The 19687-nt window shown below is 34.6% G+C and overlaps 2 protein-coding genes across 2 annotated transcripts in view; one reads left to right on the top strand and one right to left on the bottom strand.

Annotated features, from left to right (window-relative positions):
- The window catches only part of LOC138709337 (uncharacterized), a 439964-nt gene that overhangs the window by 409328 nt on the left and 10949 nt on the right, over positions 1–19687 (bottom strand). The window lies entirely within an intron of this gene.
- LOC138709338 (nose resistant to fluoxetine protein 6-like) overlaps positions 1–19687 on the top strand; it is a 77265-nt gene that overhangs the window by 41534 nt on the left and 16044 nt on the right. The window contains exons 10-11 of the mRNA XM_069840037.1: positions 17605–17734; positions 19318–19507. Of these exons, the coding sequence (XP_069696138.1) occupies positions 17605–17734; positions 19318–19507 (320 nt within the window). The remainder of the gene's footprint in view (positions 1–17604; positions 17735–19317; positions 19508–19687) is intronic.

Raw genomic sequence — 19687 nt, forward strand, 5'->3', positions numbered from 1 at the left:
TTAAAATAACTGCCATCTAAGGCCGTGTAATGAAATAAACAAATGACTTCGTCTATAAGGGGCCTTGGTCAACAATAATCGAAAGCTATGAATCATAGCCTACAGAAAATGTTTCTGTGTTTGTATGAAGCAATATCGGCAGCTAAATTAACCGATTTGTATAATTAATTATTATTTCACCATTGGAAAGTGCAGTTTCTTTGTATGGACATAATGCTATAATGTTATTACAGTAACTTCTGAGTGAATTGAGGACAGGTAAGATTAACATAGCTTCTTATGCACAGAAAACTTGATAGGCTATTCTGTGTATTCGTTTCCTGTATTTCTTAAAATAATGTTTATCTCAGAGAATTAAAGAAACAACGAGAGTGTATTGATTTAGTATGCAGTAATAATATGTTAGCTTAGCATTTCATTATTTTATAATCCAAATTTTAACTATGCTCAATTGAATCGAGCTAAAATACATAAAATACATATGCATTAAATGCAATGCAAAAAAATTTGGGTAATGAGCCAAGCAGATTATGTTGCCTTGTTGTAAAATAAAATTTGTTCCTCCTGAGATTCAAGAGCCCCCCTAACAAATTGAAAACTTACTTATCGGGGTATATCCGTTATCAACACACTTTTTATATAATATAATATAATAATATATTATATAATATAATTTAAGTTATTTAAGTTATTTGAAGGATTCAGAACCATAGTGGGCCAAGCGCCATTTACTGAATACGTAGAAAACAAGAGTTAAAATTAAGTTATTACCATAATTCAATGGAAACATATAACAAGTAAACTAAAGTATACACATTAAATGTAAATTATGTCGATGTTCATTGAACTATGGATGCATGTAATAAAAATTAAGAAACAGGTTAAAGGAATTGTCATTGCACCAAATGAGTGCTCTCTGGACAAAAATGATTCCATTTAATTATTTAAATATAATTTAAATTAAGTAACATATTAAACGATTTATCCTTCTATCAAACACGAATGTTCCCTGGATCAAATGTCCTATTTTAATTATGTAATTACTTTATATTTATCTCTAACGGGTGCAGCGGAGCGCACGGGTACGGCTAGTATAAAAATAAGAGCGAAGCAATATATCGAACTTTTGTTCACTCTGTCAATCATATCACTAAGATTTTTTCTGTTCTTTCCACCAGTAGTACAGGGTCCAGTAGACATTACATCAATGAGACACGAATTCAACTTTTGGAATATTTTCCAAAGCATGCTGAGTATAAAATAACTATTATCTATGAGAATGTTCTCAATTTCCAGCGTGCAATTCTAGTCTTCCAACAGTAATACAGCAGTCGACACACTTCAATAAAACATTAATTACCGGTATTCATACATCGACGCGACGGTCCAGTTCAAAAGAGAAACAGAACTCAAAATTTTAAGTCCTGAGAAGCCTGAATTTTAAAGCTTCATGTTTCTGTGAAAAATCCAATTAACACACTCTAATTTGAAACTTATAGTGTATATATACAGGGACATCATTTTATTTTTACTTGCATTTTTATTGTACCTGCATTTCTGAATGTACTTCACTCTCACCCCTTCACTAATGTCCTTGCTCCCGTCAGACACACAAACTTACGGCCGCTGTTGCATTCGAAGTCTTCAAGCAGTGTATAGTGTGTTTCAGAAATATGGTTGCGTTTTCTATATTAATAATATCGTACTAAAAAATTATATTCAAGAAACGATAAATTAAATTTCGGAGAATATGCTTCAAAATGTTTTTAATAATATGCGTAGAGAATTGAAGCATGCATTGTAATGAACGGCAACCATTTTCAGCAACTTGTTTAAAAATTCAGATTAGCTTATTTTGAATTGAGGTGGCTAAAAGCAAAGGAATGCTAGTGACATTTGTAATAACATGAGTTAAGTGCATCCAGTGTAAGCTAAAGTATCTAAAATTTTAGTGGCAAAGGGATATTTTAATCGCATCACACATTAAAATTTAAATAAAAATTTCACCGGTTTTACGAAAGCTTAAATATGTAAACCCCATTTTCTCAAAAGTAACAAGTGCACTTACAGCCCTTTACTTATGAGCCCCTCAATTTAAATTCACTCTCTATATTTTATGTTAACATAAAAAATTAATATGCTAAATAAAGTAGACATTACATAACGAACATAGCCGCCTAAAAAGTTGAGTTTTTGAAAAAAAAAATGTTACTACTCTACTGTATTTTGATAAATTTCGTAAAAGTGATGATCAAACTGAAAATCGTAATATCGTATTTCCCTACAACATAAATGGATACACTACTTTTCTCTCCTCCTATACCTAGTAAAATGATTTGTTTACATATTGCAGTAGTAACATCAAACTCCTGTAATGGAAAGGGGCAACAGTGTTTCAGAGTATAGCCAGGTTAATGTTAAAAATGTTGGTAAAAATAAAGTGATGTCCCTGTATAAGTAAAATATCATTAATAGAATTTGACTTTTCATCGCACAGCAGCGTAAAACTTTAAAATTCAGTCTACTTAAAGATTAATTTTTGGTCCTACAAAATATATCTGTTATGGTAACAATGATTGTTAGAGGATAAAAATTCGCTTCGGCGCCGGATATTGAACCCAGGTCCTTGGTTCTACGTACCAAGTGCTCTAACCACTGAGCTACGCCGAAGTTCAATCCACAGCACCGGATCGAATCCTTCTCCTCTAGTGTTTTTCCCTTTGTGGCCTGACTCCAAGTTCGACATATATGTTGACATATATTAAGTCAACTGTCAACGGCGTAGCTCAGTGGTTAGAGCACTTGGTACGTAGAACCAACGACCCGGGTTCAATCCCCGGCGTCGCAGCGAATTTTTCTCCTCTAATAATAATTGTTACCATAACAGATATATTCTGCGCGAAATTTGAATTTTCTAAACCAATAGAGATAGACACTTGAAATTTGGTACACAAATGTATCTTAGTATGTTATGTATGCATACCAAATTTTAATGTAATCGAACTAAAACTGTACAAGTTATAAATTTTTTTCTTAAAAATTTTTTTGTTTGTAAAAATCTATCTTCTCCCTCAAAATTGAAGTTTTTGCACTGAATGTGTTATGCTTTCCTAATTTTTCAGTGAACACACAAACAGAGAGATATTGGTATTTTATTAGCTGACACCTAAGGAAAAAATAATTAAATTCATAAAATAAAAAAAAATTCACCTCATACCTCCCTTAACATCGATATAGTTACCACTTTTTGGCTTTTTATAAAAAAAAAAGTAAGAGTATTATTAGGCCTATATTATTATCTATATTTTAGGTACATCTTTTATTCTTTTTTTTTGTGTATATTAATTTTATATATTATGATCTTTTTTAATAACCAAAATATTCTTTCCAACCAGTATCAGAAACTTTACAAAAATTGTAACCTAAATATAAAATAATTTTAGATAACTTGAAATAAAATTTAATAACTACAGAAGAATAAATAATGTGATCAGAAATAAATTTAAGTTACAAAGTAGTCCTATTCGTTGTCGCCAACCAGTATATGACGAAATGGAAACTTTAGGTCATATGTTAGACCGGCTAGATGTTTGTGGTAAATGAGAATTACAAAGGAACACGTGACATCATGGTCACATTACATGGTCCAGCACCCGCTCGTCTCTGCGTACGACCCTCCTTCCATCCACTGTTTCCACACACGCTTCACTGTCGTAGCAGCATGCCTGTACGAGCCGAAATGTCACGGTATGACAAACCTGCTTCTCTGAGACCAACTATTCTGCCCTCGTTCGATCTCACTCACGTGCTGACATTGCGTCCTTCATATAGTTAGGACGTATAGGTCTGTAGCAACCAGATTCCGAAAGGCGATGTGGGAAGTGTATGAGGAGATACACTGCTTTTCAGAAGATGGATCAAAAACAATGCAAACGATGAGTGGAGAATTAGAAATAATAAAGAGTTAAATATTTTAATACAAAACCAACACATAGTAAACTATATCAAAGCGCAAAGGACGGCATGGTTTGGCCATATCAATCTTATGGACGAAGGTAAAACAGTTAAGAAAATATATAAATGGAACCCCATCATTAAAAGAGCAAAAGGAAGACCAAAAAGTAGATGGAAGGAAAACATAACCAAGGATTTGAAAACAATGAATGTAAAGAATTGGCCAAATCTTGTTCATAACAGAAAAGAATGGCGTAAATTAATTGAGAAGGTCAAAACTTCGACGAAGTTGTAGCACCTACTGAAGAAGAAGAAGAAGAAGAAGAAGAAGAAGAAGAAGAAGAAGGATCAAAAACAGAAGAGAGACATTATAGCAATTGATCGGCATATGAACATTAGCTTAGTTATTGATCCTACATTACGATATGAAAATAATCACAATCATGCTTCACAAGTTGATGTCTCTCCAATACAGATGAGTACTAATAAGCAAAAAGTATACCTAATGTAGGTACCATATTTTTATGTTCTGGCGTTTATATCACCTACACGCAAACCCAAACTGCTTGAAGGACCACATCTGCTATTGGTTAGTGGGTCCATATTTATTCATTCATTCATTCATTCATTTAACCTAGTAGAGATAAGACCATCAGGCCTTCTCTTCCCCTCTACCAGGGGATTACAACTACAATATTAAGAATATCCTCCTGAGACCTGAGACTGAGATTTTTTATGCATGTTCGTGAAATATAAATGTTAGTGATATTAAAGGCACGTAGAAAATTGTTTCGTCAACAACTATTTTTTTCCTTTACGCAGTTTTGCGCGAAAGCATGTATCATATGTGATACATTGGGTCTGTGGGAAGACAAACCATACAGAACTTGAAATAAGAGTATATAATATTTTATTGAATATAAATGGAGTACATTATGCAACATTTACTGGAAATAAGTGTATACACTATCTTATAATATTAAATGATATATAATTAACACTCTTTATAAACATGAGCCATAACTCTTCTTTTAAAATACAAACACAGTAGGTGTGAAAAACAAAGTTATAAATTGGAGGGATTTAAAGTGTTGTTACTTCATATGAAAATTACGGAAACAGTTTCTTTCTGTAGTGAAGCAAAGAAATACTTTGCATTGTGTACATCTGATATATGTCACAGATGAGCACCCTGGAAATCTGCATCTTGATCTACTCTTCTGTTGATTGTGCATCATCTCAGGCATGTGAATTGCATTTTGAATTCTTGCTGCTTTAGGTGGTAGAGATTGAGTAGCCCTTCGCTTCCTTTTGGAACCAGCTTGTTCTACACCATCATCTTCTTCTTCAGCATCATCGCTTTCTTCCTCATGTTCCTGTTGAACCTCTCTTTCCCTTTGATAATAAATCAAATTCTCTGCAATGTCCATCTTGAACAGAAAGTAGGACAATATGTCTTTGCTTGGCCATTTGTTTAATTGAGCAGCATATCTGTACTCAATCCATGCAGCAGCTACAGCAAAATCAAAAAAGTGGTGCAATACTCTCACAGTCCATTTTTTTGTTCTGTTCCTCATAGCATACTTGCTCAAGATTCGATCCAAAAGATCTACACCACCCATATTTGTGTTGTACATTTTTACGATATATGGGCGTGGAACTTGGATGTAAGCACTGTCTTTCTTAGACCATCGCCTGCATTCTTCAATGGGTGAAACACCGCAGATTGTTGAGCCTAGATAAATTGGTCTGTTGTCATACCACTTAACGATTGACATTTTATCATCCAGCCTCACAACTTGATCATGGCAGCCTCTTCCTTCCTGTTTCATTTCATTATCTCTTTTCAGTTCGACAGACCTTGGGATTCGGTTTGACATGATTGTCCCAGTGCAAAAAATATTCCTATGTGATAGGAGAGTTTCAAGGACGGGCACTGAAGTGAATTATCTATCTATGAAGATAGAAGAACCTGCTGGTAAAGAATCACATAATTTTAGGACGACTCTTCCCCCTACATCTAGTTTCTCAGGTAGTGGAGCCTTTCCTGACACAATCTCCTTGCCTTTCCCTTCATACATTAAAAAATCTAAGGGAAGCCCACTTGTTGTCGTCATAACGAAATTTTTCAATCCTACAGGCTGAGGCTTACCCCTTACAAACTGCTTCATTTGAACTTGACCATGGAATGGTATCATTTGTTCGTCTATTGAAATTTCTTTCGGTCGAGGATTTTCAAGGCAAGCATTTCTTACCCTCGCCAACATAGGCCTCACTTTCCAAAACCTGTCTTCCTTTTTGAGGTCACTGACTGCATTGTCATCAACAATTTTGAGACTATTCCTTAATGTGTAAAATCTATCTCTCGAAATATTATCTGCAATCAAGGGGAACCTAGTCCTACGATCCCAGCACATACGGATTTTAGGGAATCCAAACAGAGCTGCAGCAATGCTAGCACCCCAATACTTCCTTATTTCCGGTCCATTAGTGTTCGAGGATCTACCCTTTAGTAAAATATATTTTCTGTTTGAAAACTCAGCCATGTCCTCAAAAAAGTCATCCTTTAAATAACGTTCAAAGTAAGAAAATGGTGTCTTCACTTCTGGAATTTCGGAAGATCCGGCAGATAAACCGGTACTACAGGTTTGGTCCATTTCTGGTAACACAGGAAACCTAAAACCAAATTATATTTAATAAGACCATGTTTACTAAATTGTTTAGATCATAAAAGAAGGTTCCACTAGACCAAAAACATGTAGGCCTACAGAACCTCTAAATCAAGATAGATCAGTAGGAGCCAACGAACTACTACTGATGGAACAAGAACCCTATTCCAAAGATTTCAGTCGCATATAATCTTAGACTTGGCGTAGCTATTCATAACAATTAAAATTCAAGTTTCACAACTCACTCATTTTTATGGCGCCAACGTTGGGAAGGATCTCTGCTACTTCCGGCTTGTCCAGGTGTAATTGGAGTAATTTCACCTTCTGGCACATCATTGTCTTCATCTTCACGCAAATCATCCAGCAATTCATTAGGTTCTGGAGCCCTAATATCTGCCTCATTGTCGTCATTTTCAATTTCAACATCAGAATTGTTGGGGTCAATTTTGTACAGAAGTTCTGTAATTTCATTATTAGACAGCCCTAAAAAAATAGAAACAAAAGCTATTTAAGATAGGCCTATTCTTGTTTAAATATCGTTTATTATATGCATATTTTAAAGTTAAGTACCGTTAGTAATATTTCACGTTGAATATATATAGAATCAGGTACTCTGCCCAAAAGCAGGTACGTTCCTTAGGCAAGGCCGTAGGGATGTGAACCACGACCCGCCCTAGGTATACTAGGCAGTAGTGACACTGCGATGGTTTGTCTATCGCTTCCACATTATGAAAATAAAGGAATCACAGAACACCGAGTCCTGTTGATGGAAGATTGTCTTTCATTGCCACACTGGGAATCGAACCATGGACAATTGGGTTGAGAAGCCCACATCGCTATCCACATAGCCAGAAAGAAGGATGGCATAAATAGAATTTATCAGAATAAATTTAAACAGATGATAAATATAATTTACCAAAGGAACGTTTTTATATTGTACATTCACGGTATCGGTATGGAAAGAATGGGTAATGACCCAATGTAGCATATCTAATACATCGAATAAATGCATACTTGTACGCAACTGCTTTTTACAGAATCAATATCTCAAAATGCATATGTTTTCTGCATACAGTTAACAACATATTTAGCATAATTCAGTTTAAAATAACGAATATAAACTATTACTAACCTGATGTCTTAGGAATCACAGCTGCTACCTCCATTTCGATGAAGTTACAAGTGTGTCTGCCATCTGGTGTGCACAGTCAGAAGTAAAAACAAATGATTGTCGTATAGCGCGAAGTGTATAGAATAGGATACAGTAGGCGTTCGTGCACTCTCTTACGAATACAGCGCGTGAAAAAATAGAAACCTATTGTATCACATACGATACAGTAGGTCTCAGGAGGATATAATTACAATTATAATTACAATTAATATTAAATTTACAAATACAATAAAAATCAAAGTACTAAAAGATTAACTGATTAATGAAGGCTAGGCAGTTTATTGTAAATGTTAAGAAGAGAGGAAATTTTTTATTAATTAAGTAAAAATTAAACCTACTCTACGCAGTAAGAAAATGCTTAATAAGTTTATTTTTGAACGCTACTAAATTCCGACAGTCTCTGATGTCACTTGTTAAGGTATTCCCCAGGCGCGAGAGCGAGATTGTGTATGATGATGAATACGATGATGTCTTATGTGTTGGTATGGCTAGTATGCGGCTATTTTGCGTGCGTGTGAAGAGATTATGATATGATGACAGGTAACTGAAACGGGAGGCAAGGTAGGTAGGTGTAGATATGTGAAGGACTTGGAAAAGGCGAACAAGGGAATGAAAATTTCTACGTTCGTTAAGCCGTAGCCAGTTTAGAGTTTGGAAGTATGGGGTAATGTGGTCAGCGCGACGGATATCGCAGACGAAGCGAACACAAGAATTATGAACACGTTGTAATCTTTGCGACTGGTTGACATTGAGGTCAGTCAGTAGAAAATCACAATAATCGAAGTGGGGCATTACTAGTGTTTTCACTAGTATTTTTTTTAGTGATAGCGGGAGAAATTTTCGAATGCTGTTTAAGGAATGTAGTGTGGAGAGCACTTTTTTATTATGACCTAGTAGGGAGAATTATTGTCTGACAACTCCACCGACTATATCCCCTCTTCACCACTTAGAGGACGCTTATGCATGACATGGCAGGTGTCGGCATTTTGAAATGGCATTTTCTCCATTTTTGATGAAACAGTTATACCGCTGTGACTCGGTCCCAGAGCCTCGTTTGTTAAAAACAGGTTGTATCACGGGAAGATGAGAGTTCACTACTCCTTGCAATCCGAGTGCGAGATTTAATATGTTGCAAAATACATGGGAAGTTAAGGATCTACTTTTTGGAGCTAGAGTTACGTGTTTCAAATTGATAAGATCCTACCTGCTAAGTCTACATTATTTTTATGAACGATAACGTTAAGAAAAATATATATTAAGGCTTGTTCCGACTCCCAACCGAAGATCCGAACAGGGAGCTATTTTACCTTCGAACTTTTTACGATAAAAAAGCTTCATATTATGGGCATAAACGTAACAGTTTAAATGAGCACCAATTGGTTACATCATTCAATATTTAGAGAAGAAAAAGAAAGACAACCAAAGACATCGAATATTCAAATATCTTTGATCTCGAAGAAAACAAGAGTTGATCAAGAGAGATCAAACAGGAAAGATTGAAAGTGAGGAATCTGATATAAGTAAGTGGAAGCAATATCAGATCCAGCTCGGGTCCTTGTGGTCGCCAACTCACAAACTTACAAGTGTAAGCCCCTGAGGTAACCTAGAAGACTTTTTGATGAATCAAGAACATCAAATCTTCTGGATTCGGACGCTAAATTATGCTGGGAATCTAGAAGGCGAATGGAGAACTTCCAAGTCCCTGAGCAATGGATACTATTACCCAGGGGCGAATGCTAGTCACAAAAATTAGGCTTGCTCTTTTATTCATAAGGGAAGATGGGAGGATATAATAATTCATAATTAATAAAAATAATCAGACTCACATAGCCTAAATAATTTATTTTATAATTATGAAACCATTGTGAGTCATGGATCATATTCGCTTATCAGATGTAGAAGTTCGATATAATATTTATAATAAACGTGCTCAACAAAACAGTTTATTAAGTTTTTTTTCGACCCTGCCAACCAATGCACATTGTTGTATTGAGCTGCACTGAACGAGCGCACATATTCTCTATAATGTCTGTCTTCTCTTGAATAGTCCTTCGGGAAAATGGATTAATAATGTTTCAATAACACACAATTCCGAACTAATTGCAATACTTCAAATGAATGTTTAAGAATTAATAATACATGCAGCAGCTAACACATGCATTCCGCTCATACAATTACATTGCACTCGCAAATCACAGCACATTCCCGCTGTCAATACTGCTCTGTGTAACGTTAAATAGTCGTTGGTGTAGCTCTCGGACCAGAGCTTCAAATAGCACATAATAGAAGCATGTGCGCCTAGGACGGACTAAGGAGGAAGGCACTTGCGCACGCATTATATTCTCGCTATTTCTACGTCTTTTCCTGTAGCTCCGAGAAACGAGCAAGCGTTGCGATACTTGCGGTGTGCAACCTGCGGATGGTATTACGCCTATACAATGTTCCAAAAATCAAAATAAATTTTAATGTACGGAACACCAATTTGAGAAATACACATTCTACGAAAATATTGGGCTTGCGCAGCAAGCATAGCATGCCCTCAGAAATCGCCCCTGCTATTACCACAGTTTAGTATATACAGTTGCGAAGCTCAATACTTACTAAAATATGCAAACATAGACAGTTGAAATATGCATCCATAGATAGTTGCTAGCCACCAGAATCGCTACTAATCGCCTCATCACAGACTCTTTCCCTAGCAGACGATAAAATGTATTTTACTTTTGATATAGTGTTCTTTTGAAAAATTAACACCTTCCTTCCACTATTGAAATACGAAATACATAAAGTTTATATATTATTTTCATAAAGTATATATTATATTTTATAAACTCACCTTCCTGGATCTTTCGGAAGGATAACTCTGACCTCTTTTTCTTAGAATTTATAGTGCAACAAACGTCTCCTTGTCCCATATTATTACTCAAAATTATTGTATTTTAGCTATTTACAGTTATCACAACCGATAACGAACATTTCACAGTTTACACAACTTTTCACAACAATGCGAAATACGGCACAGTCAATGCCTTTTCGATCTAGACCAGGCCGTAATATATGTTCGGGTTTTCTATTTCAGTGTATGGAGCTCAGTGAATTATTATATTATAACTTTATTGCGTATCATAGCTAAGTTTTATTTAGTGTAATGTGTCCATAAATTCCCTTTACTTCTTGTTGCATAATATGTTGCAGAAATAATTACAAAACTATGTTATTTTAAGGTGAAGAGAATTTTACATGTTAACATAAGCTTTTCGCATCAACATTTTAAGTTTAGAATGGAAGCTATTTTGAGGTTTAATAAAAAAGAATTTATATTGTGATTTTAATATAGCACATCTACCTTCCTTGATAAAGACAGAAAATTCATCATACCACTCTTATGAAATTAGTGTACGTACGAATGTTACTTCGTCTCTTAGGTAGTGGATAAATACAATAATTAAATACTCAATTGTAGTATTAAAATACAAACAAATTGAATGTGAGGAGTATCATACACGACATTATGCTTAATTATAATGTATAATTGCGAATTTAGAAATATAAGATATAGTAAACATAACCTATAATATTTCCATATGAATGGCAGGGCATTGGAGACCACTAAAATTAGACAGAAAGGGGCAACTGGGACAGCAAACATAACCTATAATTTCAACATATCTAAATATTCGTGTGGTGCAACTGAAAATTATTGAATCGTGCATAAATGAATGTACAATAATTTCGCAATATTTAATCGAAATAAAGGCAGGTAGGTCTATTACACATAGGAACAACGTAATTTTCACACCAAAAATAATATTACACCTTAACTCGCAAGGAATTATGTCTGAAGTGTCCCCTAATCATTGTTTTAAATTTTATTAATGCAATTACACTACATTTTAGAGAAATATATGTTACTTTTTATGCATTCCAATTAATTGATATGGTTGAAACGCCGCCCTTCGTGATCGGGTTAAGCGAGTCACATGGTCCGCCTTACGGCCTGTATTATTATAGATTAGAGACCTGCAAAACTGCGCACACAACCGGTTTAGATTCGACCGGTCGGAGCTCAACCGGCTACGATGAACATCGGGCCGAATAACTCGGTTGTCGAGCGGTTACGCCTGATGTATTGCAGAGTAGACAGAACATCAGGCGCATTTACATGAAACTAACGTTTTTCGAGTACACAACCGGAGTAGCAAGGAAATTTACATTGTCTTATTGAAAAAAAGCGCTTGCAAATATTCTTACAGTTCATTCGACACTATAACACATATATTTTCTTTATTATTCTGAACTTGCAGTAACTTTATAAGTATCGTTTATATTTTAAACTTTTAGAGTTTTACTAATGAAAGTTGCTTATAGATATGTTAAACAATGTTATAGTTTTTCACAGAACAAGACGTGCACAAGCCATGTATATTTTTCTTACCAATAAACGCTATATAGCTGGCATTTTTCTATACCAGTGTTAAACAGTATACGTCATAACTTCATTTGATTACGTCGTAACTCTTTCTCGTCACATATTGACTGAATCTTGTTCGATTTGTATAACCCAATGATCTATTTTACATAAGTTCATGTAAGATTGCGAATTATTTAAAACACAAATCTCACACAGAAAGAAATGGTAAGGAGGAAGAAAATACGATCTCCAAATAACACCAGGTACATTTCATCATACAATAACTCTTAACATTTTCTCAGTATACAAATAGAGTAATAATATTGAAGGATATTTATTTTGTTTAATTACAAAAATATGTTTGCTTCAAATAGGAATACAAATAATTTGACACTTTAATACATTTATTTTGGTATTTCGAACTTTCAGTAACTTGACTAGTAACAAATAAATGAACATGGACACAGTGACATCGAAGGAAATAGACGTAATGTATAATGTGAAATATCATAATGTAAACATATTCAAAAATATAATTACAATTCATTATAAAACAAAATAGGAAATAAGTACCGTACATAAGTCCATTATGACGTTTGTACTTTAAACTAAAATAATGTATAGGCCTACCTCTAAAACAATAGTTGCATGCTTTTTAATTATTCTAATCAGTTGCAATATTATTTATTAAGAAATCAATTTAAAAAGATAAACAGTACTGTTATTTTCAACAATACGATTACTTTGGCTCCCAATGGTTGTTGTTCTGTACAAAATAAGTATAATTTACACATTTCTAAACTACGAATAACAAAAGAATAGCAAGGTTTAGAAACAAATCATTCTGTATAGAAAAGATCTACTTCAGAGAAAACAAGTGTCATTCAAAGAACTATTTTATTACACACGTGCTAATGTCAACTATTTTATGTTCACAATTATTATTAGGGCCTATTATCATAGACTACATGATCAGAGTTGACTTCTTGTGTTTATGTATTAATAAATCTGTTTTACTAGTCTAAAATTACGCTCGGTGGAAACACTTATTCATGGAATGGCCAATATTCGTTTCACAAGTGTTGCTAGAGAGGCTAGAGTTGTTTGGTGATCTTTCTATCAATTTAGTATGTAGAAAATGAAATGAGCATAATGTATAATGTGAGATATAATAAGTAAATAAATCCAGAATAGAATTACAATTAATCACAAAACATAAAATTAAATAATTATTAACTCTAAATGCATTCCTCCAAAACAGTAGCTATTCATATACAGGGTAGAAATGAAATAACCCTGCAGATTGTATGGGGCGATAAGGTTCACTTAAATGAATGGAAAACCTATATTACGTTTATGACTCTAGTCATAGTAAACATACTAAAAGCATTGGTTGTAGTAGGTTTCAGAAGATATAAAGTTATTTTTGTTTTAGTTTTACTATTGATCGAGTTTACTGTTTTTAAGTGTGTCATTATTGTAATATTATAATTCAGTTTTCTAATGTAAGCAAAAATTACAACCTTGGTAATTTGTGGATACCGAAAATTTTTTCCGCAATTTACGCTTTACAACGTCTGTAGTTTCACGCTGCATGCTGTTTGTTCCTCTTGATGATCCGCAGCTATAATATCTGGATGATTCACTGTGATCTTCATTTTATACGCCAGAGCCGTCCACCTACAGGGAGATCGAATCGACTCGAATACTCGTTAAACCGAATACTGAGGCAGTACGCAAGCAGATGTACTTCGCATACTGCTTATAAAGCCAGGCGTTCAGTAGCGCTATGTAAGTTTCTTCGGTTTTCAACCGGTTTTGCAGGACTCTATTATAGATCACGATGCCAGTGACAATCTATTGTTCCTAGTACACACAGCGCTCTAAGCGGCTAGCAACTATCGCGAGAAATGCAAAAAAATCACCCCAAGCTTCGCGACTGTATATACTTGACTGTGCTATTACTACGTTAAGAAAATTTTGATGATTGATAGATTCATTATCCAGTCTCCATAATCATTTGTACTATATAGAGAATTTGTTGTTATTTACTTACACTTTCTTCTTTGTTCATTATGATATTTGTTAATTTGTAATCATATTATTTGTGTATTTTTTTCTGGATCGTAGTGGCCACCCGTAAGAGGAGGGCAGAAAGTTGAAATAATAAACAGAATTAAACTTTTTTAATCCAGAACAAACACGTGAATTGTGTGTATGAATATAGGAACAATAGAAACAAAACACCAGAAAAATTACGGGAGGAAGAGTGGTCTAACGTAAAATAAAGAAAAGAAACTTGAGGTTATGGATATGAAATCAAGGTTACACAGTAAAGAATGGCCATCTAGTAAAGTTACTCCTAAACTAGCCTATGGCACTAAGAAGTTAACCGTTAAATTATTAGTAAAACTTCATTTCTCACACTAGTTTATTAAACCGTGCCGGACTGTAAAGAAAACAACTATCGCAATGTCCATATTTTATTATTATGTCGTACAATATTGTAGTATTTTGAAATTTTAATTTTCCTACCAATTGCCCACAGGGAGAAGTAATTAGAATAAAACGTCACAACATCATACGTTCTATGATCGCAGATGCACTTCGATCCAAAAATCTAGACGTTCACGAGGAAGTTCATTGTATTGCTGATTGTGGAAGCAATCGTAGAATCGATACCATAGCTATAAATAGAAATAAACGGACAGCCGAAATAATTGATCCTATAATCAGATTTGAAATCTCAGCCACTCAACCATCTGAAGTGAACGAAGACAAAAAGAAAATCTACGAGCCCACGATTCAGTACCTATCGGCGAAATAAAACATTGAAAAAATCACAGTTACCGGTCTCTTCTTCGGAGCGAGAGGCACCATTCTGAAAGCCTTTGTAAAGTGGAGGGAAAAATACAAGCTGATGAGAGATCTTCAAGATGCCATCGTCACCACCATTATAAAATTTTCTGTAGCGATATTTCGTCAGCATCTTTATGGTGCACATTCAATTTAAATTATATTAGGTTCTATTTTTTTTCTTATGTCTTAATCAATTTTGTCTGAAACCTGTTTATATAATTTTGCATTTTAAATTGTATTGTGAGCTATTCTGTGTCGCAGGGCAAACCCAAAATATTGAATCAGATAAATAAATAAAAAAAAACGTTAAATTGGCAAAGCTTCATTTCTCACACTACTTTATTAAACCGTGTCGGACTGTAAAGAAAACAACTATCGCAATGTCCATATTTTATATTACGTCGTACGATATTGTAGTATTGTGAAATTTTAATTTTCGTACCAATTTTTTTCTATTGTAGGCTACTATTAAAATTATAGCATACTAGTGACTTGTGCAGCACATGCTGCTACAAACTAAGTTCGTTAGACGTTCAAATAAAAATTTTTCAGATTTATTTTCAATGAAGAACACTTGACATTTTGATAGTTATTTGCTTCCAAAATAATGAAACATACTCCCTCTGAATGGGTTTTTTAGGCCACATACTTTTTTGAACCTATCCAAATTCAGTTTTTGAGTTTCAACGCGGAAACGAAAGTATCAATGTCAGGACGATAGCAATAGCTGTTTCAGGTCATTGTGGATTGTAGGCGAAAGTTTAAAAAAAAAATGTCAGGTTTGCTAAGTTTTCGAACAATAGCATTTTGCTGCATGTAGAACTTGAAATGTAGAGCGTAAAATCATTTTATCCTACTAAGAGATCATGCTGAAATGATCTGGAGACTAAAACATTTTCTAGGCCTCTTATTTTATTAGTAAGTAATAGCTTTTGGTCTTTCCTTAGGAACTGTAATTTTTGCGCTCTCTAGAGCCAATACTGAAGACAATGACATATATCAATATCTACACTACACCGCCATTAAGTATATGAAAAGACCCAACCCCACTTGATTAAGAACTACAAAAATATTTGATTTTTAAAAACAATATTATTATCTTACGTAAGTTTTGTAGTTATATATAGCCGCCACTCAATAAATTATAGAAATGAAGATCTAAATTAAGATATTCTCTACATTTACTTACATAACCTCAAAACGTTTCACTTTCATGTCATCAATATAGTATTAATATTATGTATAATTAATGAAAAATAGACGCATCATACATTAACCATAATAATATGTAGTTTCTAAAATGGTAATAATGTCATCAAACCACCTCAAGTTTCGTAGATTTGAATATCCCATACACAGCTGTACTCAGAAAATTATACACTGCAGAATGAGACCTGTAAATTATTTTTAATAACAAATTGAATTTGAGCTCTAAATATGTCGGCAATCCTGCAGGTCATGGCCTTAGTGTAATAGCCTATTGTTTATTGTAGTCTGTGTTTTGTTTTGTTCTGAAATTCAATCAAGTCGGCCGTGATTCAATAAAATTATTTCTCAAAACTGACAACAGATGGATTTTGGAAAACAGGAAAATTATGTAGGAAAATTGACATTTCACTGAAAACTACTATTTTTCCGAAAAACTTTGGATGCCAGGCATGAAAATGAGGGGTCACTCATTAAAATCCGTTGAGCCGTTATCCCGTAATTTCCATTACCAGTTCAAATTAAATATATACATAGCCTATTAACCTGTTGTGTCCTATAGGATACTTTGCGAATTTAAGGGTTATGGGGACTCTCCTTTGCAGACGATCGGCATTAGTAGCAGTAGGAATGTCAGTCCAACGTCTTTTATACACAATCATTTATATTACAGGCAGAGTAAAGCTCAGAGCTATTGTGCGGTTAGATAAGTTGGAAAAAATACACGAGGCCATCGGGAATCAAACTCCGCAGCCTTTTGGTTTGCAGCGCAACACCTTAAAAACGCCCCCCGAAAATGACGTCTATCACAGTATTACACAATTTAAGGTCTATTTTTCCAAAGGAGCTAAATGTCAATTTTTTTTAATTTCATTTTATTCAATCTAAGGGAACTAAGTTCATGTCAGCTTATCACACTGAATAAGCTCTGCCCTAGCTCAGCTGAAAGTGAGTCATTCGTGCGCTGAAAGATAATGTTGTAGGTATATCAACGAGTATTTGGAAGTGTGTTTTTCATCAATATCTCATAAACTTGTTTTTGGCGCTTAGCCAATCATGAAAGACAGGTCATATTCGTTATAAATGTTCAAGTATTAAGCTCTAATTATTTTCTGAGGCCAGTAGCACAAAGAAAACTTGTTCGATATATATTTTAAAACTTCAGACAAAAGATATTAGGGTTATCTTTACATTAATCCCCAAAATTAATGTTTTAAATAAAATATTACCTGAAGTTAAAGATGTATCTTTGACAATAATATCCACAACAAGATGATGCTGTATTATTACAAAAATGTCCATAACGTTTTCTGAAGTAATGATTTTGTTCACAGGGTGAAGCAGTTGTATGAGACAGCAAACCTGACGTACAGCTTGTCTCTACACAGAGCAACTCCTTATCTCTTGGGAGTTGGTCTTGGCTATCTGTTGCATAAGACTGGCAAACATTTTCACATTCCAAAGGTATGAAATTACATGTATACCACCATACAAGTGATCTAAAATAGTTTTCAATTTTTCAATCGAAGAAACAGGAAGTGCTTCTGTTTTAGAGATGAGAATGCGAGCTGGAGGTGTAGCAAGTATAGTTGACAAATAATGGAAAATATATTAATTCACGGCTCCAACAAACCCAGGGCAGCCACGGGGCATCACGGGGGCTGCTTACTTGGAATGGTCTGATTTAAGTAACATCACAGAAAATAAATGTAATGTAAATTGTAAAGTGACTTTTGCGCCACCCGGTGTATATAAAAGACTGAATTCCATGTATTCTACTAATTAGTAACCCGGTTGTCAGTGTTATTATTAGACTTCGTTGAATTGCCACACGTAGCATTCAATCAGGTTGCCGATGTACGGTAGTATAGAGGAGGTGAGCGACCTCCCTGTCTCATAGTATAAGTTCATGTTAAGAGTTGTGACCGGTCCAAATAGATAGAGAAGCTACAGCTAATGTATACCTATGTAAGCACTTGTTTTTGCGTTACTGTGATTGGAATATCAAAGCTTAACATTTGTTCAGTGCAGACAAGAATTCAATCAAACATAGTACAATGAGAGTGTTGCTGTTCCAAACAATTGCCCCTGGAATACCTTACCCCCGCAGCCAGTCTTGACCCGTTGGGGAACGTGGTTGGATGCTATTAATTATTATGCAGAACATTACGGCAAAATAATGGAGGTAATTGATGCATTGGATAGCACAGACAGTTCCGCTGTTGCAGCTGTAAAATCATTGCCTTCTGAGCAGCTATTAGAAGATATTCTGTTCATTGATTCTAATTTTAAAATCGTGTCCAAAAGCATTATCCTGTTAGAATCGTCTAAAATACAACTCTCAGAAGCCCTTATTATAGTGGATAAAGTATCACAAACCGTTATCCAAAATAACAATTCACTAATTTCAGAAAAAGTGAAATGTAAGTTGAGAAATGTTATTGCTAAAAATTCTGCCTGTTCACAACTTCGTATTTTAAATTATGTACTATCAGGTCACGACAAGACGTCTGAAGTTGGTGTACTAAAAAGTAGTGACTTTCCGATCTTCAAATATGCACCTATTACATCGTGTGATGTTGAACGTAAATTTTCCCAATATAAAAACTGTTTGAGTGACCATCGGAGGAGGTTACTTTGCAGTCGCTCAAAATGTACGTAACTCTTCACTGCAATGCACATATTCAAGGATGATGTGGGTACCTTACATTAAATTTTAAGAGTTAATATATCTCACTATAAAATAATTGTGTATTTACATGTTTAGACATTTCCTACTTCAATGATCATTCATTATACTGTATTTCTTGAATGCAGGATACAGGTTTTATTGTAACCGCAGTATACTGCTCAGTGTTTAAATCAGAGACATACTCCATCCGTTGCACGTCCCCTTCTCATACATTCTATACCTCGTGCGCAGTAAACCTTGCAATTCTCGTGGCAATTCCACGAAGTCTAGTTATTATAATTATGGTGTGCAGTACAGTAGACTATTTTTAACTATGTTATGTGGCTACCTGACTATACGTAAATGTTGGTTGCAGATGGCGGTTTGGGGAGGTTGGCTGCTGGCAGTCTACTTCGCCTACCTAGCCATGATGTCTCCGTCCCACCTTGGGCTGAGGAACTACGAATACAACGTGCATGAGGCATCGCTTTACGCAGCTTTTTCGCCAATTGTTTGGTCTCTAGCTCTTGGCTGGCTTATCTTGGCCTGCTTCACCGGCCACGGAGGTAAATTCCGATCCATATAAAATATATTTGGTTTATTAGACCAAGCTTAGGAATGCATTGGCGTCATTCTACATACGTTTATAATAAAGGGTGCGGCAAAACATCCTCCCTAATTTAAAGTTTAAATAAAAAACAGAGGGATCAAAATAAGAAAACTGTATTAATATGAATGATATCTAA

This window comes from Periplaneta americana, chromosome 11 (assembly GCF_040183065.1).
Source record: "Periplaneta americana isolate PAMFEO1 chromosome 11, P.americana_PAMFEO1_priV1, whole genome shotgun sequence".
Lineage (NCBI taxonomy): Eukaryota > Metazoa > Arthropoda > Insecta > Blattodea > Blattidae > Periplaneta > Periplaneta americana.